At 51.1% G+C, this 25,263-nt stretch overlaps 3 protein-coding genes and 1 pseudogene across 10 annotated transcripts in view; all 4 read right to left on the reverse strand.

Annotated features, from left to right (window-relative positions):
• The window catches only part of LOC149126716 (butyrophilin subfamily 1 member A1-like), a 50,834-nt gene extending 38,952 nt beyond the window's left edge, over positions 1 to 11,882 (reverse strand). Inside the window, exon 1 of the mRNA XM_089334186.1 lies at positions 11,780 to 11,882. Coding sequence (XP_089190312.1) covers positions 11,780 to 11,867 — 88 coding nt within the window. The 5' untranslated portion in view covers positions 11,868 to 11,882. The remainder of the gene's footprint in view (positions 1 to 11,779) is intronic.
• LOC100344369 (butyrophilin-like protein 1) overlaps positions 1 to 23,024 on the reverse strand; it is a 168,446-nt gene extending 145,422 nt beyond the window's left edge. For 2 of the 7 annotated variants that reach the window (XM_089334138.1, XM_089334135.1), the window contains exon 1: positions 22,329 to 22,978. Coding sequence is in view for 1 of the 7 variants with exons in the window: in XM_089334143.1 (XP_089190269.1) it covers positions 12,662 to 12,852; positions 12,962 to 13,243; positions 18,194 to 18,541; positions 20,642 to 20,726 (906 nt within the window). In the remaining 6 variants the exon portion in view is untranslated. Of the gene's footprint in view, positions 1 to 12,646; positions 12,853 to 12,961; positions 13,244 to 18,193; positions 18,542 to 20,641; positions 20,737 to 21,175; positions 21,274 to 22,328 lie in introns of those variants that run through there. The other 5 variants (XM_089334143.1, XM_089334142.1, XM_089334136.1 and 2 more) reach the window with 5 other exon arrangements.
• On the reverse strand, positions 1,173 to 11,582 carry LOC149126720 (butyrophilin subfamily 1 member A1-like). The gene is made up of 4 exons (XM_089332401.1): positions 11,572 to 11,582; positions 10,029 to 10,327; positions 3,335 to 3,361; positions 1,173 to 3,016 (listed from the first exon to the last, which is right to left on the reverse strand). Exons 1-4 carry the CDS (start codon positions 11,580 to 11,582, stop codon positions 2,376 to 2,378), a joined length of 978 nt encoding a protein of 325 aa, XP_089188527.1. The 3' UTR covers positions 1,173 to 2,375.
• On the reverse strand, positions 4,085 to 7,765 carry LOC108175827 (ankyrin repeat domain-containing protein 42 pseudogene; annotated as a pseudogene). The gene is made up of 2 exons (XR_016233505.1): positions 7,740 to 7,765; positions 4,085 to 6,944 (listed from the first exon to the last, which is right to left on the reverse strand). The product of XR_016233505.1 is annotated as an ankyrin repeat domain-containing protein 42 pseudogene (transcript).
• Positions 23,025 to 25,263: the final 2,239 nt, after the last annotated feature.

Below are 25,263 nucleotides of genomic sequence, written 5' to 3' on the forward strand. Positions count from 1 at the left end.
ATAAATGTGTGAGTGCCTCAGATCCCCTTTCCCACATGGTGTGAGCAGCTCAGCGCCCTCCTCTGGGCTGTACTGTGGCTTAGAGAATTACATCAGGCAGAGTCCACTCATGAGATGGAAACCACATCAGTCACCTGAACAGGGAAAATGTAACCTAAAAACTACCAACTAGAGAAATATGGTTCACTACTAAAGAGGAAAAGAAAGCTCTAAGGAGACAAAAGGGTGGCATTGTGGTGCAGCCAAGCTTAGGACAACAGAATCCCCCAGCACAGTGCCTGGTTCAAGTCCCGGCTACTCTGCCTCTGACCCAGCATCATGACAACACAACCAGGAAGGGAACATAGGCAGGTTCTTCAGACCCTGCCACTCAGGGGAGGCCAAGATGGAGCCACTGACTCTGGGCTGCAGCCTTCACTAGCCCCAAATGCTGCAGTCATTTGGGGATGAACAAGTGGACAAAAGATCCCTTTTCTCTCTTTCTCTCTCTCTCTCTCTCTCACTTTTAGATAAAAATGAGAATAATTAAAAACATGCATTATATAAGATTATAATATAAACCCATTCTTAAACAATTTACATATAACATCATAAGTGTAAGGAGAGAAGAAAAAATGATTACTATATACAAAGACATACACAGACAAGCAAAGACAAAAACTAGTCAGCTTTCTGTTGCAATAATGAAATTCCTGAGGCAGAGTAATTTTACAAAGAGAAGAGGTTTATTTTGGCTCACAGCTCTGGGGAGCCAAAGTCTCAAGAGCACAATGCAGACTTTCACAGGGGCCACCATTGAAAAGCACAATATGTCAGCATCGCCCACGTCTCTCTGTGTCCATGAGCTTCCTTTACCACCCCCATAAATCCACCAAGATTCAAGCTAGGGGCTCTGCCCTAACAACCTGCTCCATTCCAATCACTTCCCAAATCCTCAACTCTAAACACAGTAATTTGATTAAGTTTCCACCCCCTTACTACTATTAATATACAGCTTATAACTCTGCAGTCCCAACTGAGCTTGGCAACACAAATACTGAAACCATAGCAGCTGCTGTCTTCCATATTGGTATAACTGGTTACAAGGCCAGAGGTGCTATCCCCCACTTCCTTCTTCCACTTCCCATTTCATGTCTGTCACCCTCAGTCAGAATTGATAGCCAATCAGATAGTTTTGTTTTTTATTTTCATTTTATTTGAAATGAAGACAGAGATCTTCCAGACACTGATTCCCTCTCCAAATGCAAACAACAGTTGCTGGACAAGGCTGAAGACAGAGACATGTAACTCAATCCAGGTTCCCACATGGGTGGCAGGAATCCAACTATTTCAGCCATCACTGCTTCCTCCCAGAGTGTGCATTATCAGCAAGTGAGAATCAGAAATAGAATCAGGATGGGAACCCAGCCAGGCATTCGAACATGGGACATGGGGGTCTCAACCAGCATCGGACCTCTGTTCCAAGAGCCACTTCCTAGTCAAAGTTTTTTATCAGTAAGAATGGACGTCTCCTTGCTGGGAGAATCTGAGTCCTCAACAGTCCTGCTTCATTTTGTTTGCTGTGGTTTTCCACTCACTGTGACAACTGGACTTGCATCATAAAGAGGTAATGCATTGAGTAACTAGAACCACGCTCACGGTCAGAGCTGTCTGCAGTTGAACTTGCATCAGGAAATTCTCGTCTTCGTCTTCATCTTACTCAGGATCCACTGCCACCCTGCTAGCAGCTCTCTTCTTCCCACAGCTGCAGTGTTGACACAGAAGGGACTCCAAGCCCTCCCCTTAGATTCCCTGAGTTAACACAGCAGTTTGTTCACTGGAAACAGAAAGTTACTGCAGTGTGGAAAATTATGTGTGTTTCTTCGTCCAGGAAAGGAATTAAATGAAGGAGACCATTATATACTGATCCCCTAAAAATCCATCAGTCACTCATTTCCATGGAAATGTTCAGATGGCCAACTTCTGTTGTCAAATAGAACAAACCCTCCCAGAACAGAGCTGGGGGCCCTCCTCAACCTGTAGGCCCTCTGCTCAGATTCAAGTTGGATCATTAAACTCTGCTTTCTTGGGCACAGTAATTCAGACTTCAATCCAATCCATGTCCAAAGATAATTTAAAAAATCAATAAAAAGTATTTGAAGAAAAAAAAAAACAAATTCTCATAGTAAAATTATCCTATCCTAAATCAGTTCAAACAGCTGTGAACTTGCATCTTCTGCTGTCTGAACACAGGCATGAGCTAGCAGTTCTCATAATCATGAGGCAAGAAAGCTCTTGGGCCATCCAGGACTTGCCCTAGAGGTTTTGTTCCAGGAGTCTGCAGCCCCAGCAAGAGTCTCACTGAGGAGTCGGGGCAGTGAGGGCCCCTGTGGGGCTCAGGGCAGCAATGGAGACTCAGCCCCTGGGGGAGCTCCATCCACTCCAGAGCCTGAGCTGAGCCCCTCCCCTGGGGGCCTCCCAGCCTCCTCCAAAGAAGGAGACTTGCTAATGGGCACAGGGAGCCCCTCAAATCCCCCCTCTGTGGGGCAGATGCTCAGGGTCACGTCTCCCCGAAGCATGAAGCATGGATAGAGGGTTCCAGAGAAAGAAGCTGGGGGGAAGGAGAAAATGTGGGAGCCATCAGTCATGTTGTAGAAGGAGACGTCCCCCTCACTGTAGTCCAGGAAAATCCCCACCCTGCGGGGATGCTGCCTAAGGGTTAGAAGCTGCTGAGACTTAGTCCAGGCAAGGTATCTATTGTAAAATGAACTCACAACCCAAAACCCCTCATCTGGAGACCCTCTACACCAGCCTGTGCTTGTCACATGCTCCATACAGACCCCCAGAACCCAGTCGCCGAACCTTCCACTCTTCATCTCCACCTCCCAGTAACATCTTCCTGATGTGATGCCCTCAAGGCCCAACACACTGTAGATGTCATCAGAGCTCTCAGGGACGGCCTGGCAGCTCACACTCTTCCTTTCAGGAGAGACGATAAGATTACGATGGGCAGAGCCTGGATTCAGAGTGACAGACCCTGCACAGAGAGTTTCCAATCACGCCAAGTTCCCTCCTGCCCCACAGTAAGGATGCACAACCACCCCCAGACCCACCTAGCTGCATGGCGGAGCGGGGAGGCCCTTGAGGTAGGGCCCTGGGATGCAGGCCCGTGGCCTCCAAGCAGGAGGAGGACATCTCTGAGGGTAACTGGTGTGACAGAGACCTTGACAACCAGCCTGGCTTTGTTCCTGTCACCTCAGCCCCCACCCCACCACCAGCATCTGTACCAGCACAGAGAACTGAAGCAGAGGCCAGAGCCATGGGGGCCACAGGGGGAGCACACAAAGTCACTCACAGGCCTGGAACCGTTCCTTCCGCCAGTCTACAAGAGAACACACATTACGTATGAGGGGTCTGCACAGACTGCACAGGTCAGCCCAGCACCTGCTCTTCTGAAACAGTGATGTGGGAAATGTGTGGGAGACATTCATCTGATGGACTGTGTCCTGCACACACACACACACACACACACTCACTCCCTCACACACACACAGCAGTCTTTTCCAATGCATAAAGCTTGACACCAGAGACAGAGAGGCTGGCCACTGACCAAACAGAAAACACGTTTCCCAGATTTCACTCTCCAGTTATGCTTCTCACATCCTTAGACACAAATCATCATGAAGCTAGGTTTTCTTAAGTGTAAACTGGGGATGCCGGCACTGTGGTTTACTAGGCTAATCCTCTGCCTGTGGCACCAGCACCCCAGGTTCTAGTCCTGGTTGGGGCGCCAGATTCTGTCCTGGTTGCTCCTCTTCCAGTCCAGTTCTCTGCTGTGGCCAGGGAAGACAGTGGAGGATGGCCCAAGTGCTTGGGCCCTGCACCCGCATGGGAGACCAGGAGGAAGCACCTGGCTCCTGGCTTCGGATCGGCACAGCGCACTGGCCATAGCAGCTATTTAGGGGGTGAACCAACGGAAGGAAGACCTTTCTCTCTGTCTCTCTCTCTCTCACTGTCTAACTCTACCTATCAAAAAAAAAAAAAAAAAAAAAAGACTGGTGCTACCCTTTGTAGCACATTCATCCCAAGCTAACTGCAGTGTTAATATTAAAAAAAAAAAAAGAATAATCTGGGGTGATCAACATTTCCAGCCCCTCCATTTACATCAGAAGCACTGATAGGGGCCAGGTAAAGCTGTTGCCTGTGGTGCTGACATCCCTTATGGGCACACCAGTTCGAATCACAGCTGCTCCACTTGTGATCTAGCTCTCTTCTATGGCCTGTAGAGATGGCCCGAGTATGGCAGTAAAAGGTGGCCCTAGTCCTTGGGCCCCTGCACCTGCATGGGAGACTTGGAAGAAGTTCCTGGTTCCTCGCTTCAGACTGGCCCAGCTCCAGCTTGTCATTTCCAAAACTTTTTTAAAAATCACTGATTGAGCTGAATTTGCAAGTTGCCTAAAAGCCACAGGTGGAGAGAGGCGGCTACAACTGGCTGATATGAACCTGGAGGATGATTCTAGAGATATCAGTGTGCTAATTCCTAGAAGCTATGACTCAGTCACCTAACAGGAAAGGGAGCTTTGCAGGTGGGATAAAGGTTAAGTACCTAAAAGTAGTATAATTCACTCGATGATCCAGGTGAGCCCAATCTAATCATGGGAACCCTGAAAGCACAGAACCTGCCAACCTGTGTGTGCCAGAGAAGTTTATATGAGGAGCTGACCAGAGTCTGACAGATGCCTACATATCTGGCTTCAAGACAGAGGAATGGGGCATGAACTCAGGTGTGCAAGTGGGTTCCGATGCTGGAGAAACAAGAGCCTGCAGAGGGGCTAAAGACTTGCATGTGTTTTAGCCCAGTGAGTCCTGTCTCCAACTTCTGACCTACAGAGCTGTAAGACAGTCAGTGTGCGGTGGAAGCCACCACAGCTGAGGTCTTCTTATGGCAACAGACAGATACCTGCTGTGATCACGGGTGCTCAGGAGCTACGCCCAGCATGGAGGAGGGGAACTGGCAGGAGAAGGTGTCTTGAGAGAGCATGAGGACTCCTGTCACCTGCACAGGGAAAATCATGACCTAGAAATTCCCATGCACTGTGGTGGGTCATGGAGGGACTTAGAGGGGCCAAGAGAACCAGTGGGCAAGGGAAGGTCTAGATAGGAGGAAAAGCCACATAGTGCATCAATTTCCCATTCAAACCAAGTCACCCAGACCATGAACTCTACTGTCATGGAGCATAGTCGCCAACACTGCCCCCAGTGATGACACAGGACCTGCCCTGCCCTTCCCCAGCTGACCACACAGGTGCTGAAGGACCAGCTGAGCCCCGCCTCCCCAGCATGAGCACCTGGAAGGACTAAAAGGAGAGCACAGGAAGCCTCTCCCCGACCTCCCCAAGGCCTCTGCATCTCCTCCACCTCCATGCTCATCCCTGGGCAGGAGAGAGGCAGGTGCTGACCAAAGCAAAGGCTCCATCCACAGTCAGAGTCTGAGGAGTCCTCGGTGAGAGATCTTTACCTGCCTGGCACGGGAAAGGCAGCACGGGAGCAGTGGACACAGGCACAGGATTAGAAGGTTGACAGTAATAAGTAAAATGCATTTCTCCTGTGGTGATAAGATTGTGACCACCATCCACACCTGCACATGTGTATTTATAGAAATTGGCGGCTGGCACCGAGTTCAATAGGCTAATCCTCGGGCTGCAGCACTGGCACACCGGGTTCCAGTCCCGGTCAGGGCGCCGGATTCTGTCCCAGTTGCCCCTCTTCCAGGCCAGCTCTCTGCTGTGGCCAGGGAGTGCAGTGGAGGATGGCCCAAGTGCTTGGTCCCTGCACCCCATGGGAGACCAGGAGAAGCACCTGGCTCCTGCCTTTGGATCAGCGCGGTGCGCCGGCTGCAGCGCGCCAGCCGTGGCGGCCATTGGAGGGTGAACCATCGGCAAAGGAAGATTTTTCTCTCTGTCTCTCTCTCTCACTGTCCACTCTGCCTGTCAAAAAAAAAAAAAAAAAAGAAAAGAAAAGAAATTGGCATTGCCTTCTTGGTTGATTTGCTTGATAGGAAACAGAATCACATAAAATGGTGGGGCTGGTCCATGTCACCTCTGGAAGAGAATGAGCGTTTCATTTACTTGTTTTTCACTGACATTAGTTGTCAAATAAAATGCTTTAACTTTTCTTCTGTTTTCTGTCCCAAGTGTCACTAGTTGCACACAACAATTTCCAGAAGGTGTTCAATTCTACAATTTTCTTATACACTCTCATTCTGGCATCTGTTTTATACAACTCTCTGAGATATCAATCATCCTTGGCATCAGTGCTTCCCTCAACATCATGTCTTAAAAAAATCTCACATCAATCTCATTCACGTCCTCTATATCATATTTCTGTAGCCTCTTTAACAGCTTCACTGCTGCCAGATGGGCAAGCCTCGTGGCCACATCACTGGGTCCCCTGCTTTGTGGTGATGTCACTGTCTGCTCCTCTGTAATGAACCACTGCAGACTCCATGTGACCTTGTGCAGCAGCTTTAAGCACAGCAGTTGATCCACCATCATCACACTCACTCACATGGATTACTCCAACCTCTGCAGATTTCTCAGCATTTCCACATCACCCTTAAGGGCAGCCACAGGACCTGGAAATGCTAAGGTTTCCTGATCTTCCATCATTTCCTTCATACTCAGTCCCCTGGATAAACTGTAAAATGTTTTGCTTAAAAAACCTCTGCCAGGTGGGTTACCTTTTCTGCATTATCCTTGAAGCCTTTAGGCTTTTAAAGCTCGTGTTCCTAAGCTCCTTCTACTGAGTAGGAATTTGAAACAGTGAAGGTGGCCTTCCAGGGCTGCTAATGAACTGGAAGGTTTCCATTGTGGCCCCCAGAGTCTATGCTACATCCCCACTTAACAAGAAGCTGCAAGCAGCCAAGTCCCCCATGAAAAGTGGCTTCATGTACAGGTCTCTGTTCTCTCCTCAGTCACCCTGGTATCCTGGTCACCTTTGCCTAGGAGCTTGAGAACCTTCCCAAAGTCTGAGCTGACACAAAGGACCCAATGCCTCTGAATTTCTTGACACTACCAAACTATGGAGAGGAGGATAGTAGGGAAGGAGATTTGTCTGATTTATTAGAACAACTAAATTACTTTCCCAGCTGTATAAGAGATTTTAAGTGTTGGAATGAGATAGCCAGCCTACCAAATGCTATCCTGTCTATAAGAGTATTTTTTTTAATTCTTTTTTAATTTATTTGACTGATAGACAGTGAGAGTAGAGACAGAGAGAAAGGTCTTCCTTCCGTTGGTTCACTCCCCAAATTGCTGCCATGGCCGGCACTGCACCGATCCAAAGCCAGAAGCCAGGTGCTTCTTCCTGGTCTCCCATTCGGGTACAGGGGCCCAAGCACCTGGGCCATCCTCCACTGCCTTCCCGGGCTACAGCAGAGAGCTGGACTGGAAGAGGAGCAACAGGGACTAGAACCCAGTGCCCATATGGGATTCTGGCACCACAGGCAGAGGATTAGCCAAATGAACCACGGCACCAGCCCCAAGAGTATGTATTGTCACTAATGACCAGGAGTCCCTCAGCATCCCACTTTGGAGCATTATTTGTGAAGTGAAGGAGCATCCATGAGTTGCAGTGGGATGTGAAGGTCTGCATCCACGGTCATCTTGAGCTGCCGGGTTTGCTCCACTGATCGTAAGAGCCTACACACAAGCATCCTGACCTCTGGCTGCAGCTATGTGGGCTGCCATCCAACCTCTTACAGTTCCTTGTGTGATATCAGCTCCATGCCAGAGTTACCTCCAGCTCTGGACTCTAACTTCCTCCCATTATAGACTGAGGTGGCACCAGCAATGGTTGAAGAATTCAAGGAATGAACCAGGGGGTGCAAGTGCTCACGCACTCTCTCTCTCTAACTTCAAGATGCTTTAATTTTTAGATTTTTTCCTGAAATTTACCTACAAGGTGTCCAGGAATCAATTCTATTTCACACACACAAGCCCTGTAAACCCTCCGCACACTCCTACATTCCAACACCAGGGCTGGGCCTTCAGCCACCGCAGTCACTCTGAGCCACCTGCACAGCACTCACTCTCTCCCTCATCTCCTCTTCTCTTCCCCACATGTTCTTTTCTCCCATGGTTTGCTTGCCATCTTTCTCTAGGTAACAATTTCTACCTTTCTATGTTTCTCCTTTTCCAGTCTTCATATATCACCCTATAAAATCAAACAAGGTCCTGAGCTGTTAACGAATACAGCATTCTTCTGAGGTGTGAGAAAATCATAGTGAACAATCACATATTACATTTTTTGTTCTTGTAAACACACACACACACACACACATACATACCCCTACTCAGGGGCAGGAATTTGGCATTCCAGCAAAGACAGGGGCTAAGATGTCTGCATTTGATGTCAGAGGCCTGGGTCCAATTCCCAGCTCCAGCTCCTAATTCCGGCTTCTAGCCAGAGCACATCCTTGGAGCAGATTATGTATCAAGTTGTGTTCCTGTCAATCATGTGGGAGACAAATATTGGGTTCTCAGCTCCTGACTTTGGCTCCAGCACAGTTCAAAAAGCTCCCTGGCCATTGCGGATATTTGTGGAATGGAACAGCCAATGAGAATTTCTCTCTCTCTTTCTCTCTCTCTCTCTGTCTGTCTCCCCTTCCCTCCCCCCCCCACTCTTACTCAAAAAATATATATATATATATATTATTTAAAGACATGGCAGGTATTTGGCTTAGTGGTTAAAACTCCCGCCACCCTGAAGAATCTGGGTCAATCCCCAGCTCAGGCTACAGACTCCAGCTTCTGGCCAATGGAGATCCTAAGGCAGCACTGAGAGGCTGAGTTGCTGACATGCATGTGCAAACCTGGATTGAGGTCCCAGCTCCTGGTTTTGACCTTGCCTAGCCATGGCTGTTGCTAGCAGCTAGGGAGCAAAATAGGAGACAGAATATTACTCACTCTCACTCTTGCTCGCATTCTCTGCATGTGAAATACTTTTTGTAAAAGAATTCTTTTTATATTTGAAAGGCAAAGAGAGAGAGAGAGAGAGAGAGAGAGAGAGAGAGAGGGCAGAGGTGGGGGGAACCTTCCTTTCACTGGTTCACTCCCAAAATGAACACAATGGCCAGAATTGGGCTGATCCAATATCAGGAGCCAGGAGCTTCATTTGGTCTCCCACATGGGGGCATGGGCCCAACCACCTGGGCCATCTTCAGTTGCTATCCAAGGCCCATCAGTGGGGAGCTAGATCAGAAATGGAGCAGCTGGGACTCGAACCTGTGCCCATATGGGATTTTGGCACTTCAGGCGGTGGCTTAACCTGCTGCACCACAGAACCCACCCATATCAAATACATTTTAAGCTTTTCTAATCTTACTCAGAGTACACAAATGTTGCACACAATTTCATATATACCAGAGAACCCAAACCAGGAATCTGTCCACAAACATCCCAAAGCCTCTGTTCCTGGATTTGGAACATTTACTCAGAGTAGCTAATTCCTCAGCAACCACCAGTGCTTAGAGGAAGAAACCCAGGCTGCACAGTGGTCAGAGCACGAAGAAGCAGAGAAGACCATATTCCAGGGCCAGGAAGACCAAAGTGGGTCATAAAGGGAGGATTTGTGGGTAATAAGAATATAGATCCCATGTTCCTTTTAATATAATCTGAGTCCTGAGCAGTGAAACGTGGTTCCCAGAGTCATCTGGAAACCAGCACTTCCTGATCTACACCGTGGTTGCCCTGCCCCAGGCTCTCCTCACACCTGAACTCTCTGTGGTCACCCTGCCAATGACAAGGGTCAGTTGAACAAGAGGTTTAAGAAGGTGTTGCTAACCCTAACCATCACCTGCTTTAGACAAAGGGCCCAGAATGAAAGCAGAGCTGTGGTCCCATGGAGGAGTCCCTGCTGTATCCCCATAGAGGCTACAACGCTGACAAGGAAAGCAGGACGCCCAGCCCATCTGGAGTTGAGTCCACAGGTAGAGAAGGGGCAGGGCAGAGGCAGGGCAGGGAGGCAGAGGAGACATCAGCGTCACTTACCACCATACAGCTGCGCCTTCCTCCAGGCTGAAAGGAAACACACCCTGGTGAGACCACAGCCACACCACCTGCTCAGCCCTCGCCTGCCCTCTGTGCTGAAGGTCAGACTCTGCAGGAGGAGAGAGGCTGCACAGGAGGGGCCTCCTGCAGGTGCAGACAGCAGAGGATTGTGGGAAACTCCCTGACCACAGATCAGGAAGCTGCAGGACAGCTGAGCTGCACCCCTGCCCCACTGCTGGTGACTTTTGGGTGTCAGCTCTCTGCCCCGTGCCTCAAAACCCACAAAGACTCCTGTGTCACTGGACCCTCAGTGCTATTGGTTAGGACCAAAAACTGAGTGAAAATAGTGAAAAAAGAGCAAATTACTCCAAGTTGATAGCAATTAATTAATGTATAGCATTTCCTGGCAGGGATATTGGAAAAATTAAAGCAGGAAGAAGAAATAACATGGATATAAGGCCAACACCAGATTCTAAGGGGACAAACATTCCCTGAGAAAATGTTTACTAAAAAAGATATATTTATTTATTAGAAAGGCAGAATTCAGGGGCCCGGCGCCGTGGCTCACTTAGTTAATCCTCCAACTGCGGTGCCGGCATCTCATATAGGCACTGGGTTCTAGTCCCGGTTGCTGCTCTTCTAGTCCAGCTCTCTGCTGTGGCCCAGGAAGGCAGTGGAGGATGGCCCAAGTGCTTGGGCCCTGCAACCACATGGGAGACCAAGAGGAAGCCCCTGGCTCCTGGCTTCGGATCGGCGCAGGACTGGCCATGGCGGCCATTTGGGGAGTGAACCAGCAGAGGGAAGACCTTTCTCTCTTTCTCTCTCTATCTGTAACTCTATCTGTCAAATAAATAATTTTTTTAAAAAAATCTTAAAAAATAAAAAGAAATGCAGAATTCAGAGAGAGAGAGGGATAGAAAGAGGGAATGTGCCATCCATTGGTTTTCTCCCCAAATGGCCCCAACGGCCAAAGCTGGATCAGGGCAAAGCAAAAACCAGGAGTTTCTTCCTTGTTTTTCATGTGGGTGCAGGAGCCCAGGTACTTAGTCCATCTCCACTGCTTTCCTAGGAGCATCAGAAGGGAGTTGGAAGAAGTAGAGCAGCAGGGAAATTAACCAGCCCTCATATAGGATGCCTGAATTGCAGGCAGATGTTTAACAGGCTACACGGTAACAACTCTGCAGAATAAAATATTCTAAAGAGAAGCATCCCTACTCTGAGAAGCATTCAGCTCAACCCATCACCTCCCCACACGTGGTCAGCAGCCCTGTCCCCTGCCATTCATTTTTTTACCAGCATCTTTGAGGAACAAGAGAGGAATGACGCCCCCTGGGAGGTGTTTTAGGAGAGAGGGAGGGGCAGAAATCACACTCCCAAACTCAATGATCCCATTTGCTCCACTCCCTCCTGTCTTGAACTCTCACAGCTTCTGGCATATGCCTTCTGGTGCAGTCCAAGAGCTAGAGCACTGGGGGCTAAAACACTAACAATTCTCATATAGGGCAAAGGCAGGACTGGAAGGAGACTCAGGATACAGGCAGACTCCATGCCCATCATTGCTCACAGGCCTTGGAGCACAGACTGCAAACAGTCACCCAGATGTGAGAGAGCCCAGGGAGCAGGGTTCTGCCACCACCACTGCCACTGCTGCACCAATGAGGGGTCCACATGTCTGTGCCTGAACACAGACAAGGAGGGTACAGGTGGGCACAGGTGGGACAGGACCAGGGGACATCTGGAGAGTCACTCACCAACCAGGTAAGCTGTCTTCCTCCGATCTGAAAAGCAGCACAGGGAACAGGTGAGCTGAGACCCAGAGTGTCCTCCACAAAGGGACATGGAGAGTTCAGGAAGGGGAGCAGAGCTTACCTAGATCTGCCTGGAGTTCATCTGTAAGAGAGAAAAAATCCATGAACATCGATCTCCAAGAAACTTAAAGACGGTATGCCTGAAGAACTTTCAAAAAAAATCTGGTGGAATGAGAAGGCCATGCTAAGATGGCCGCTGGCAACAGAAACTGCCTGGCAACAGGCTGTGATTGTATGGCTTTGGAAACTGCCTGGCAACAGGGTGTGATTGGTGAGGGCATAGACCGCCCCTTGATCAGATTGGCTGCCTTGGATATATAAGCTGCTGTAGCAACTGAAATAAACAAGCCTGCAGGCTGCTTGCCTCAGGCCTGCTTTCACCAGACTCCTAGGGTCTGTGTGGTGACTCCATGCCTCTTGCCCCCTCCACGCTCCTCCTCTCAGGAATGAATCCACAGCAACAGTCCTCCACAAAGGGACACAGAGAGTTCAGGAGGGGGAGCAGTGCTTACCGATTTTTTTCTGGAGCTCATCTGAAAGAGAGAAAAAATCCATGAACATTCATCTCCAAGAAACTAAAAGACAGTGTGCCTGAAGAACTTTCAAAAAATATCTTCCAAATCCTGAAAAAGTTCTTATTCTAGATCAATCCATACCTCCACACCTCCAGGTGCCCTCTCTTGGTCGCCAAAGCCACCTGCTCTGAGCCTGGGACCCTGGATCTCCATAGAGAGCTGCACCCATGGACTCCAGTCCTATGCACTGTCCTTTTCAGTAACCAACTTTTTTCCAGCCCTGGCCCCTGTCCTGCATTACTCACAGGCTTCAGCCGCTTCTCCACTTCCTGCTGCTAAGAACATTAATCCAGACAAGATTCTTACATTTCTCCCTCTCCAGCAACATTGCAGAGAGCTCTCTCCTGGTGAAGCAGCCAGCCCCAAAGAGCAGGAGCCCCAGCACGGTCAGGATCACAGCAAACGCTGCCTTCCAGGGAGAGGCCTGTGGGAAGAAGGGCTCTGGGGCCCAGGGGGAGACCCAGTCAGGGGAGCACCCAGGCCCACCCCACACACTCAGGGATCCAGCTCCACCTCCCAAGCCCTGCCAGGAATGAGAAGCAGCACTGACCTGGGATGGACACGGCCATCGCCTTCTCCTGGCCCAGGATGGGATTGAGGACAGAGCAGCTCACACTCCCTGCAGAGCTGTCTCTCACCACCAGAGCCACCTCCACGCTGAACAGCCCTGCTGTGTCCTGGGCATGGGCCTCAGAGAACTCCAGGAACTTCTTCCCACTGAGGTCTGTCCACTGCACCTGGGGCTTCGGGAACCAGCCCGAGGCCTTGCACACCACGCGGACCCCGTCCTGCTCCGGCCCTTCAATGTGCACTTGAGGGGCAGAGCCCATGCCTGCAAGAGGGGAGTTGTGGAGACCTTGGGGACCACTTGGCCCAGGGCCTCAGCAGGGTCTGGGTGTGGCACAGCTACAGGGGAGTCACTGTGTTCCATTCTGGAGATTCCATGGGAGGGCGTGGCCTGAAGGAGGTAAAGAGCCCTGGGATCCATGGGGGCACAGAGTAGGGGGCTTTCTCCTCAACTCTGCAGATAGGAAGACTGAAGCCCAGAGAAACCAGGAGCAGGAACTTGACCCCAGGACTCCATCCTGAACCTCTAATCCCCTCACCTCACTCACTTCTGGGGCACCTGCTATGATTCCCACTGCCTCTCTCTGTAAATCACTTCCAATACTGCACCAGTCAACAACCCTGTCCCCACTGCTGCCCTCATATCCACACCCTGAGTTATCTCTGTCAGGTTTCCTTACAGACACTGAAACTCACAATTCCAGAACTGAGTTCACAACTGTGACCTATGTGTGATAATTGAGAATTAAATACCCGTGTACTTTATCCTTCTTTAGGGGAGCTGGCCCTCCACCTTTAGCTCCTTCACATTCTGGCTCTGAGGTTGGTCATGTGACTCACTGTGGCCAATGGGAGACCAGTCCATGGGACTTAAGGAGGGATTTGAAAAGCACTGTGTCACTGGCTCTGCCTCTGCCATTGCCTTAGGAAGGACAGGCCTGGGGCAGCCACTGCAGGATGAGACTCCTGGACTCTGCTGGTCACCCAGCCTCTCTGGGAGATGCTGTCCTAGGGCAGCCCACAGTCAAGAATGGGAACACACCCAGGCACGGTCCACGAGGTGACCTCCCCAGCTGACTGCAAGAACAGTAAGTACTGAAGTAAGACCTCATTCTCCGTATTGAAAATAAGAGGAATTCCCCTCTCCTCCATTTCCTTAGGGCATTAACATTAGAACACTGGGAACTATAAATGCTTCTCTTCATTAAAATATTATCATCTTGAAAAGCAAATAGGCATTTTGTCAGCTTAATGACCCAGGAATGTCTTCCTCAGGGACCTGGGAGATAACACATTGAAATGAAAACATTTTTGTATGCTTTATAAATTTTTATATATTTTAAATTTACATATTTTATAAAGAGACTACTACTTTCTCCTCCTTTCTGTGGAAGCATCAGAACCTCACTTCAGTAAGTGAAATTACTTCAGTTATAAAAATAGGACAAGTAAAGCTATCACTGAGGTTAGAAGGTTAAGCCTCTGACCACCATCCCAGCATCTCTTATGGGCACCTGTAGGAATCCTGGCTGCTCTACTTCTGATCCAACTACCTGCTCATGTGCCTGGGAAGGCAGCTGAAGATGGCCCAAATACATGGGCCCCTGCATTATTAGGAGACCCGGAAGAAGCTCCTGGATCCTGGCTTCAGCCTGGCTCAGGCCCATTGCAGCCATTTGTGAACCAGCAGATGGAAGAAAAATTCTCTGTCTCTCTCTCTCCGTCTCTGCCCCCACCTCCTTCCTTCCCACTTTCTCTCTCTGTCTGTATCTCTGCTTTTCAAATAAAATTAATAAATATTTTTTAAAAATAGAAGTTTGTTTTCCCTCCAGATAAAGCCTATTAACCAAGATAGATGGCCACTACAATTACTAGGTCCATTTAGGGTGAGCTCTGCATGGTAAGCAGGTATTATATCTGCTTCAAGTCTTGTTATTTGAGGATTAATGGTTTATCTTGAAAATATGGATGAAGACATTTGGTGCAGCAGTTAACATAACGCTTGAGATGCCCACATCCCATATCTGAGTGCCTGGGTTCCAGTTCCCGTCTGCTTCCAATCCAGCTTCCTGGATATGCACGCTGGGAACCAGCAGGTGAGGGATCAAGTGTTTGTGTCTCTGAGACCGACATGGGAGACTCAGGAGTTCTGGGATCCTGGATTCAGCCTGGCCACACCCCAGCTATTGTAAGCATTTGGAGAGTGAATCTGTGGATGGGAGATCTCTCTGTCTCTGTGTTGCTTGTCTTTCAAATGAGTAAAAATAAAAAAACTTTTGTTCATATTCTAGGCCATTTATTCAACAACCCTACACTTCAGACCCCTGTAGACCATCATGTTGGGCCCTCATCACACCATGAACAGGGGCCAGGTAGCCTGATAGGAGCCACCAAGGGCCCAGCAGCCGGGGCCGCATCAGTGGCTATCATCACTGCATCACCAACCAGCGCTGCCGTTGCTCACTGTGCTCTGTGCTGGTGCACCACACTCTCCATGGACCAGGGACCCACACGTTCACCCATGGGGGTGAGGGGCCCAGACTGGGGCAGATCCCAGCAGGACCAGACGGGGAGGGAGGAGCAGCTGAGCACCTGCCCGGTGGCTGTCAGCAGGATCCACCCCGAGGTGCTCTGCATGCCCTGCTCCACGTGAGGTCCCCACCCCACCCATCAAGGCCCCATCCTTGGAGAAGGCTGCCCATGCCAGGAGCTCAGAGAGTGACAGCTGGCCCCACACACTGCCAGACTGAAGCCCAGGGCCATCGAGGCCCCAAACGAAGGAACTGAAGAGAAGGAGACTAAGGTCACAGGCAGTGATGGTGTTGGCCCCAGGATGAGGCACAGGTGGAACTCAGGGCTCTCCATTCTCTTCAAAGATCTGCTACTTCCTCCCATGCCCACTCTGCCCTTGGGTGCCATGGTGTGAAGCAAACACCCAGCTGCATAAAGCTAAATACGACTTTTTAAAATGTGTGTAATGCATGGCCAGCGCCGTGGCTGACTAGGCTAATCCTCTGTCTATGGCGCTGGCGCACCAGGTTCTAGTCCCAGTCGGGGCGCCAGATTCTGTCCCGGTTGTCCCTCTTCCAGGCCAGCTCTCTGCTGTGGCCAGGGAAGGCAGTGGAGGATGGCCCAAGTGCTTGGGCCCTGCACCTGCGTGGGAGACCAGGAGAAGCACCTGGCTCCCGGGTTCAGATCAGCGCAATGCGCCAGCCGCAGGGCCATTGGAGGGTGAACCAATGGCAAAGGAAGACCTTTCTCTCTGTCTCTCTCTCTCTCACTATCCACTGTGCCTGCAAAAAAAAAAAAAAAAAGGCCGGCGCTGCGGCTCACTAGGCTAATCCTCCGCCTTGCAGCGCCGGCACACCGGGTTCTAGTCCTGGTCGGGGCACCGGATTCTGTCCCGGTTGCCCCTCTTCCAGGCCAGCTCTCTGCTGTGGCCTGGGAGTGCAGTGGAGGATGACCCAAGTACTTGGGCCCTGCACCCCATGGGAGACCAGGATAAGTACCTGGCTCCTGCCTTCGGATCAGCGTGGTGCGCTGGCCGCAGTGCGCCAGCCGCGGCAGCCATTGGAGGGTGAACCAACAGCAAAAGGAAGACCTTTCTCTCTGCTGTCTCTCCCTCTCACTGTCTACTCTGCCTGTAAAAAATAAAAAAAAAAAATGTGTGTGTAATGCATAATATATCTGCTTGGCAACACACACACACAAAAAAAAAAACATTTACTTCTGTCTTTGCAAATTTTAATGGATTTCCTGTGATGTGTAATGTGTTCTGGTTTGGTTTTTATTCACCAAAGTGCTCTCTTTCTCCAGTTCCTTTGCAAAGAGGATTTCTGGGAAAGAACCTTGGTTTTGGTTTTAGTTCCACAACCAAACCAACAATGTATGAGCAAATCCAACCCAGATCAGTTTAAATTACTCAATACCCATATTGAATAAATATCTTTGCCACAGGCCACTGAGATTTCCTGGCTTTTTATACAGTTACTATAGGAAAGCGTCCTTGACACACAATTACCAATATTCCCACTGAAGAACAGACAGCAGTGCAATCCCCTGGGAGTCTCTGCAGTCACCGCTTCCCCCTCCTAACTCTCTGTGTCCCAGATCCACTCACTCAGCTGGGTCTGCTTTCTGGACTGCCCCCACATCTGCCCCTGCCCCCAGCCACTGTGGTCTGAGGTCACACAGCCGTCCTCTCCTCCTCAGAACTGCTCTCACACCTCCCTCTGCTCACCCACTACTCACCTCCTCCCAGTCACCTCAGTCAGTACTCCCACCCCTGCTCTGTTTAAAGTTTCCCCTCCTGCATGCAGACCCCAACACAGCACGCAGCACCTGCACTGACCTGGGATGCACTTGCACTCCTCCCCCTGCCTCCCCCCAAACCCCAGGATCTGTGCCCCTCATGGACCACACACCCAGTGCAAGGACTACTTGGTTCACTGTGAATGGCCATGGCTGCTGTGCTGTGTGACCCCTGCCTGCTCACATTCCAGTCCACAGGGGGCTCTTGGGATTTTTACCACAGTACTCAGGGGCCAGCACAAGTGTCTATACCGAATGACCTTCTCCTGGTCAGTGTGGGCAGTGCTAGTCCAGGAATACCGATCTCTTTATTGAAGTCCTACTGGCAATTTCTGCATCTCCCTATCACTACCTCACACTCACCACAGTGTCCCCCTGAATGCCCTGAGCACACCAGACTTGCTCCCATGCCAAGGGTTTCTCTCTGGGTACCTCACTGCTCTGAACTCTGTGCCCCCAGATTTCCACTTGGTGAGACACCTACTTCCCGTGAGCCGTGCTGAGATAGACAAGCAGGCCCCACCTGATCCCCATGAAACACCAGGGGCTGCCCTCACTCCCCACCCCGTATCCTGATCCCTTCATTGTCACTCTTGGTCTTCTTGGTTTTTTCTTTAGCAATTATCCCCTTCTAACAGCATCCAACCAGTCATTTATTTTGCTTTTTCTATCTCAGCCTCTAGATCATAAACTACACAGGGCAAGAATCTGCTTCAATGATGAGTCTCTGGTACCCAAAACAAGGCATGGCATACACTAGGGCTCCATATGTGAGATTTCTATTGAAGAAACAAAGATTGAGCAAGTGAGCCGTCTTTCCCACACATGTAAAACGAGAGGCTTAATTACGTGAGTTTCCAATACTCCCAAGGTGTGGATGTAGAACACAGATCAAGCCACCAACCTGCCACCTTCAGTGTTAGAATGGCTTCTGCATAGCGTCCTCCCTTCTGGAAGAAGCAGGTGTAGCTCCCGTTGTCTGAAGCCCGGATTTGCTGAATGTGCACAGCAGCCTGCCCCTGGGTGAGGAGTTCCCTCACCAGCAAGACCCGCCCTGCATACTGGGGCATCTGCTCCTTGTGCTGCTCCCGGCGGTTCCAATACACGAACACCGCTTCTGAGAACTTGGTGCGGAACCACCGCAGCTCCATGTCCTCGGCGTTCATTGGTGGCAACAGGTAGCAGGGCAGAGTGGCATCACCACCCAGCATGGCCACAATGGGTTTTGAGGGGCCAATCACCTGGAACTCATCTGTGGACATAGAACAGACTGAGGACTGAGAGACACGGGCAGGGGGCAGAGACACACAGACCACGGGGGAGGAACAGGCAGACCGGGAACAGGTGCTGGAAGAGGTGACCCCCAGGCTGAGGGACTGAGCAGTGATGACTCTGAATCTGGATGAGATCCTCAGACCACAGGTTGTGGCCCAGAACGGATGTCACAGACGCCCTCCTGAGCCTGGCCCCTGGCCCCAGGCTGTCCCATGAAGAAATTTCTACACAGGGAGTCTCCACCTTGTGTGTGCCCCAGAATCCACAGGACAGTTTGTAAAACCCAGATCACAGGTCCACCCCCAGAACTCCTGACTCACTCGGTCTGGGGTGGCCCAACAATGTCTAAGTGTTTGTGAGCAGTCCCAGGGAGCTGACTCTCCTGGTCATGAACCTCCATGACCCTAACCTGGCCTGGGGGAGGACAGGCCTGGAAACTGAGCACAGAGCACCCTGGGGGGCTCCCTCAGAGCTCCTGGGTCACTCAGCCACACCAGGAAGCTCCCCACCTCGACCCCTAAGTTTGTTGTTTCTGTCTGTAGTTTTCTCCTCCACTGAATGCTAGGAGCACTTACATGCAAATTTGCCTTCTGCCATAAACCTGTCTCCTTAGGACTGTGTCTGCAAAATGCATGAAATCCGTTCTCTTTATATCAATAAAATTTTTTAAAAAAGCTGTCTCCATCCCTTTCAGAAGCTCCAATGCCTCTGGTTGAAGGATAAAATTGAGCCAGCCCTGCACTCCATCTTTGTCCTTGTCCCTCTGAGGCCTGGCAACAGGGTCACAGGAGGACACTTCTGCAGGACCAGCGGCCATGGCCCAGAACAGCCCCCCTCAGCTCTGTGCTGCTCCATCCTGGCCCAGCCACCGTCATCTCTCACCCAGAGATGGCAACAGACCAGGCACCTGGCTGTTCCCTCCCCACCCCACACTGTGATCCTCTCAGCACATGAGCTAAACCACGTCCCTACTCTGCCCAGAGCCCTCCTCTGGCTCCCCAGTCCCCTCCCCAGTGTCCCACAGGCCCAGCAGGTGGACCCCAGCACACTCAGACCCCATCTCCTGCTTCTCTCCCCAGGCGCCCTCTGCTCCAGGCAGCGCTTCCCTCTGCTGCTCCTCACCCCCAGTACACTGCCAGCTCTGTACTGGCTGCCCCTGTGGAATTGTCTTTCCCTGGGGATCCTCACAGCTCACCTGCTCCTCCTAATCTCTGTTCCCATCTCACCGTCTACACTGCCCGCCTCACTGAACATGGCTGCTGCCCACATGCCATCCACGTTCCCTGCCTCCCTCACTACCCACCACTCATCTCCTCTCACAGACACAGGCCTGTCTCCTGCTGGAAGGAGAGCCTGGGCACCCCAGGTAGCAATGCCTGCTGTGTGTACAGGGCAGAGCCTAACACACAGTCTGCATTCTACTAAAATTGTGGGGGACAAATAAATGGGTGCTCAGAACCCCAGAAGAGCAGAGAAACCAAAAACTGCAGGAAAGGCATTTTCAAATTATTGATACTTGACAATAAAACACCCCCAGAAAGGGCCAGCATTGAGGCCTAGAAGGTTAAGCCAACACTATGACACCATATCCCAACTGGACACTGAGCATGTCCCAGCTGTTCCACTTCTGTGATCCAGCTCCCTGCTAATGCACCTGGGAAAGCAGTGGAAGATGGCCCTCGTGCCTGGCTCTCTGCACCCACATGGGCGATCCAGAGGAGGTCCTGGCTCCTGGCTTCAGCCTGGCATAGACCTGGCCATTGCAGCCATTTGGGGAGTAGATCAGCGGATACATCTGTCTGTCTCTCATTCTCTCCGTCTGTAACTCTACCCTTCAAATAAATCAATAAATCTTGTTTAAAATTAATCAATTAATTAAATACCCAAAAAACTAAGAAATTGTCAAGATCCTATATGCTCACTTTATTGGTGAGTGACTGGTAGCAAATTTTTAATGAGGAGTAATGGCCTTTCTAGAGCCTGGGCCCCCACAAATCTCATCCCATCCTGACTGAGAGGGCTGGGGGTCCACTCACTCCCTGAAGAAGACCCCAGGGAGGGACAGGGACAGACTCACCTGCAGAGCCCCACGTGGGCAGCTGGGCGAGGAGAAGCAGGGAGGGGAGCCTGCAGAGCAGAGAGGGGCGGCAGCCGTGCTCCATGTCCTCAGAGCTGGGGAGAGAGGCGGGGAGGAGGAGGCCTGGGCCAGCAGGCAGGTCAGCCCCAGAGCACCAGCAGGGCAGGGTCCTCCCGTCAGCCCTCACAGCAGCAAAGCCCTCCCTACAGCCTCAGCACGCCAGCACCCTGGGACCCACAGGATCCCGACAGCACAGACAGCTGGGCCGGGGCTCTACCAGCCCTTCTGGGGAGACTGCGGTGCCAGAGAACCCTCAGGGCAGCCTGGGGGAAACAGCCCCCCCTCTTCCCACCCGGAATGAGTTCCTCCACCTGGAAAATCAGGTCTCTTCTTTCTCAGCCCCAGGGGCCCCACGGAGGAAACCATGCACTATGCACACAGTGCCCAGGACCACCCCACCAGGACAGAGGACCCTGATTCAGGCCACTCACCCTGAAGGACGTACCATCTCCTGCTTGCCTGCAGCTCTTCAACCTCCAGTGGTGACCTGGGTGTCCCCTGAGAAGCGTCAGAGACAGACCCCTCCTCACCGAGCCTGTGCTGCCCGTCCCAGGGGCCCAGCACCTGTGGCATCTGTGGCTGCAGCGTTCACCTAAATCTGACCCCACCCCCAGCTTCTTACTGCATGCACCTAGGTCCTGGCCCTTGGTTCAGCAGGTGCCCAGGGCCAGTTCCTGCTGACCTGCGAATCCTTACTCTCTCTGCATTCAAAGATTTCTGTGTGAGCAGCTAATGACTCTGGTGGGAGGCAGGGCCACAGAGAAGAGAAAATGAGCCTTGGTCAGAGAAAGACCCATGCACTGTTTATGGGGGGGGGGGGGCAGCTTAGGTCCTGGGAAGGACGGACTCTAGGGCCTCTCTGCCAGGCTCCCTGCAGGCTCGGCCACTCTGGGTGACTCCACTGCTAGCGAGGTCCTTGGCCTTCCTGGACTCAAGTCCTGATCAGCAAATGGGGGAGGTAACAGCAGCCCCCCCACCCAGTGCAGGGAGGGGTCCATGCCTTTGTGTCACTGCAGTCACCCTGTGAGGTTAGAAAGGCTGGTGCCGCAACTCACTAGGCTAATCCTTCACCTGCGGCGCTGGTACCCCAGGTTCTAGTCCCGGTTGGGGCGCTGGATTCTGTCCCGGTTGCTCCTCTTCCAGTCCAGCTCTCTGCTGTGGCCCGGGAAGGCAGTGGAGGATGGCCCAAGTCCTTGGGCCCTGCACCCGCGTGGGAGACCAGGAGGAAGCACCTGGCTCCTGGCTTCAGATCGGCGCAGCGCACTGGCCGTAGCTGTCATTTGGGGAGTGAACCAACGGAAGGAAGACCTTTCTCTCTCTCTCTCTCTCTCTCACTGTCTAACACTGCCTGTCAAAGAAAGAAAGAAAGAAAGAAAGAAAGAAAGAAAGAAAGAAAGAAAGAAAGAAAGAAAGAAAGCGAGCGCCTGGTCCCAGCAGACACTGAGGAGCAGAAGTGAGGGAAGTGAATAAAGGCTCAGTGCTCACTGCTGTCCTGGTCTCCCTGGACTGAGACATCCTCAGCCGCCCCCTCCCCTGCCCTGTGCCCCACCACACTCTCAGCCTCCTACCCAGCCAGCTGCTCCTGCCTTCCTCCTCCTCCCCCACAGGCGTCTTCAAGCCAGCTTACCTGCTCCTCCTTCCTCCCAGCTGGGAAAGCTGTGACTTCCTGCAGGGTCTAACATTCAGCAGCTCCAGAAACTTCAGAGCCACAGAGACCCCAGCAGACTGCAAATCTCAGCGCACAACCCCTGCTTCCAGGTCCTTGCTGGGGCCCAGGAGACCTGACATCCAGGAGGCAGTGGGCACCCAGGAGACCAGAGGAGCAGCAGAGCTGGCACAGTGCAGCAGCCTCTGCAGGGGCCCTGGCCCTGGGGCCCACCAGGACCTCCCAGCCAGAAGAGCCAGCCCCTGCGTCTCCTTCCACCATCTACAGTGAGAGCTTGCAGAAGCAGCCTGGGCAGGGAGTGCCCTGCCCTGTGGACCTCGCTCCCTGTTGTCAGCAGGAGCACAGGGCAGGAGACAGCACCACAGCTGCCCTGGGAGTGGCTGCAGCACAACCTGCTTAGAGCTCACAGTGCCTCAGCCCCTCCCTTTCAGCTACCACCTGTCCCTGCCCAGCACCAAGACATCCCAAGGCTGAGAGACATTAGGGAACTTTCAGGAAATCACAGAAGAAACTAAATTTTAGTCCATGGCTATTTAGTGTCAGGATCTGAGCTACACACAGTAGATTCCTGCAGCTCCTGTCACAGCTGGGAGCAGATGCAGTAGGACAGGAGCCCTGCACCTCCTGACTGCAGGAACTTCCTAGGTGAGGGAGGGCCTGGAGCTGCAGAGATTCTCCATCTCACTCCCCACCCCTCACCCCCATCCCTCCCATTCCCCCAGACTTCACCCCAGCCCCACCCCATCGCTCCAATTCCCCACCCCTCACCCCAGCACTTACCCCAGCCCTCCCATTCCCCCAGCCTCACCCCAGCCCCAGCTGCAGACAACTCAGAGTGAGAAAGAGCTGCCAAGGGCCTTGGACTCTCAGCTGCCCCCATGATGACACCACCTGGACCCTGATCTCAGCCTGCAACCCAGCCTTTGCCCTGAGTATCAGGCAGGAGAGGGAGAGGGAGAGGGAGTGCCCCGGCCAAGGTCAGATTTTCTGTAAGAAACACTTCCAGGACCTGAAGAGCTCCAGCAGGAGGGAAGTACACAGCCACCCCCGCCCCCGCCCAGCTCCCCAGGACCACTGCCCAGCGCCCTCACATGACTGCTCTTCACCAAGCCACCAAGGATTTCTTCCTCAAATAGAAATTATCCTGATGCTGTTGTGTCACTGTCTCACTTCTTGTTAACGCACAGGTCATACCTCTTAGTTATTTCTAGTGCTTTCAAACTAGTTTTCCATAAATATCTAAGCCATAAGACAACAGGTAACACAAAGTACATGTGGGTGCTGAAACCCCATATGTGAGCCATGAACACTGCCTCTAGGGTCTGAGTTAGGAAGAAACCGGATCAGGAGCTGCAGCCAGATATCCAGCCCGGGCATTCTGGTGTGGACGCAGGTGTCTCAGCCTGGGTCTTTTTTTTTTTTTTTTTGGTAGAAAACTTTTATTTAATAAATATAAATTTCAAAAATAAAACTTTTGGATTACAGCAGTTCTTCCACCCATAACCACCCTCCCACCTGCAAACCATCCCATCTCCTACTCCATCTCCCATCGCATTCTTCATTAAGATTCATTTTCAATTATCTTTATATACAGAAGATCAACTTAGAATATACTAAGTAAAGATTTCAACAGATTGCACCCACACAGATACACAAATTATAAAGTACTATTTGAAGACTAGTTTTACCATTAATTTGTATAGTACAGATCATTAAAGACAGAGGTCCTACATGGGGAGCAAGTGCACAGCGACTCCTGCTATTGATTTAACAATTGACACTCTTATTTATGATGTCAGTAATCACCTGAGGCTCTTGCTAAGAGCTGCCAAGGCTATGGAAGCCTCTTGAGTCCACAAACTCCAACATTATTTGACAAGGCCATAAGCAAAGTGGAAGTTCTCTCCTCTCTTCAGAGAAAGGTACCTCCTTCCTTGATGGTCCGTTCTTTCTGCTGGGATTTCACTCACAGAGATCTTTCATTTGGTCATTTTTTACCACAGTGTCTTGGCTTTCCATGCCTAAAATACTCTCATGGGCTTTTTAGCCAGATTCAAATGCCATTAAGGGCTGATTCTGAGGCCAGAGTGCTGTTTAGGGCATTTGCCATTCTATGAGTTGCTGTGTATCCCACTTCCCATGTTGGATTGTTCTCTCTCTCGCTCGCTCGCTCTCTCTCTCTCTCTTTTTTTTTTTTTTTTTTTTTTTTTTTTTTTTGACAGGCAGAGTGGACAGTGAGAGAGAGAGACAGAGAGAAAGGTCTTCCTTTGCCGTTGGTTCACCCCCAAATGGCTGCCACGGCCGGCGTGCTGCGGCCGGCACACCGTGCTGATCCAAAGGCAGGAGCCAGGTGCTTCTCCTGGTCTCCCATGGGGTGCAGGACCCAAGGACTTGGGCCATCCTCCACTGCACTCTCTGGCCACAGCAGAAAGCTGGCCTGGAAGAGGGGCAACCGGGACAGAATCTGGTGCCCCAACCAGGACTAGAACCTGGTATGCCGGCACCACAAGGCGGAGGATTAGCCTAGTGAGTCGCGGTGCCAGCCTGTTCTCTCCTTTTTAATTCTATCAATTATTAGCAGACACTGGTCTTATTTATGTGATCCCTCTGACAACTAATCCTATGTTTATGATCAGTTATGAACTTAAACTGATCACTTTAACTAGTAAGATGGCATTGGTACCTGCCAACTTAATGGGATTTGGAGTCCCATGGCAAGTTTTTAGTTTCACCCTTAGAGGTAAGTCTAAGGGAGTGTGTGCCAAATTGTACATCTCCTCCCTCTCTTATTCCTACTCTTATTTCTAACAGAGATCAATTTTCAATTGAGTTTACACACCTAAGAATAATTCTGTGTTAAATAAAGAGTTCAACCAGTGCTATTAAATAGAAAAAG

Source organism: Oryctolagus cuniculus, chromosome 5 (genome assembly GCF_051225735.1).
Source record: "Oryctolagus cuniculus isolate XC-2025 breed Fujian yellow rabbit chromosome 5, ASM5122573v1, whole genome shotgun sequence".
NCBI classification, from domain to species: Eukaryota; Metazoa; Chordata; class Mammalia; order Lagomorpha; family Leporidae; genus Oryctolagus; species Oryctolagus cuniculus.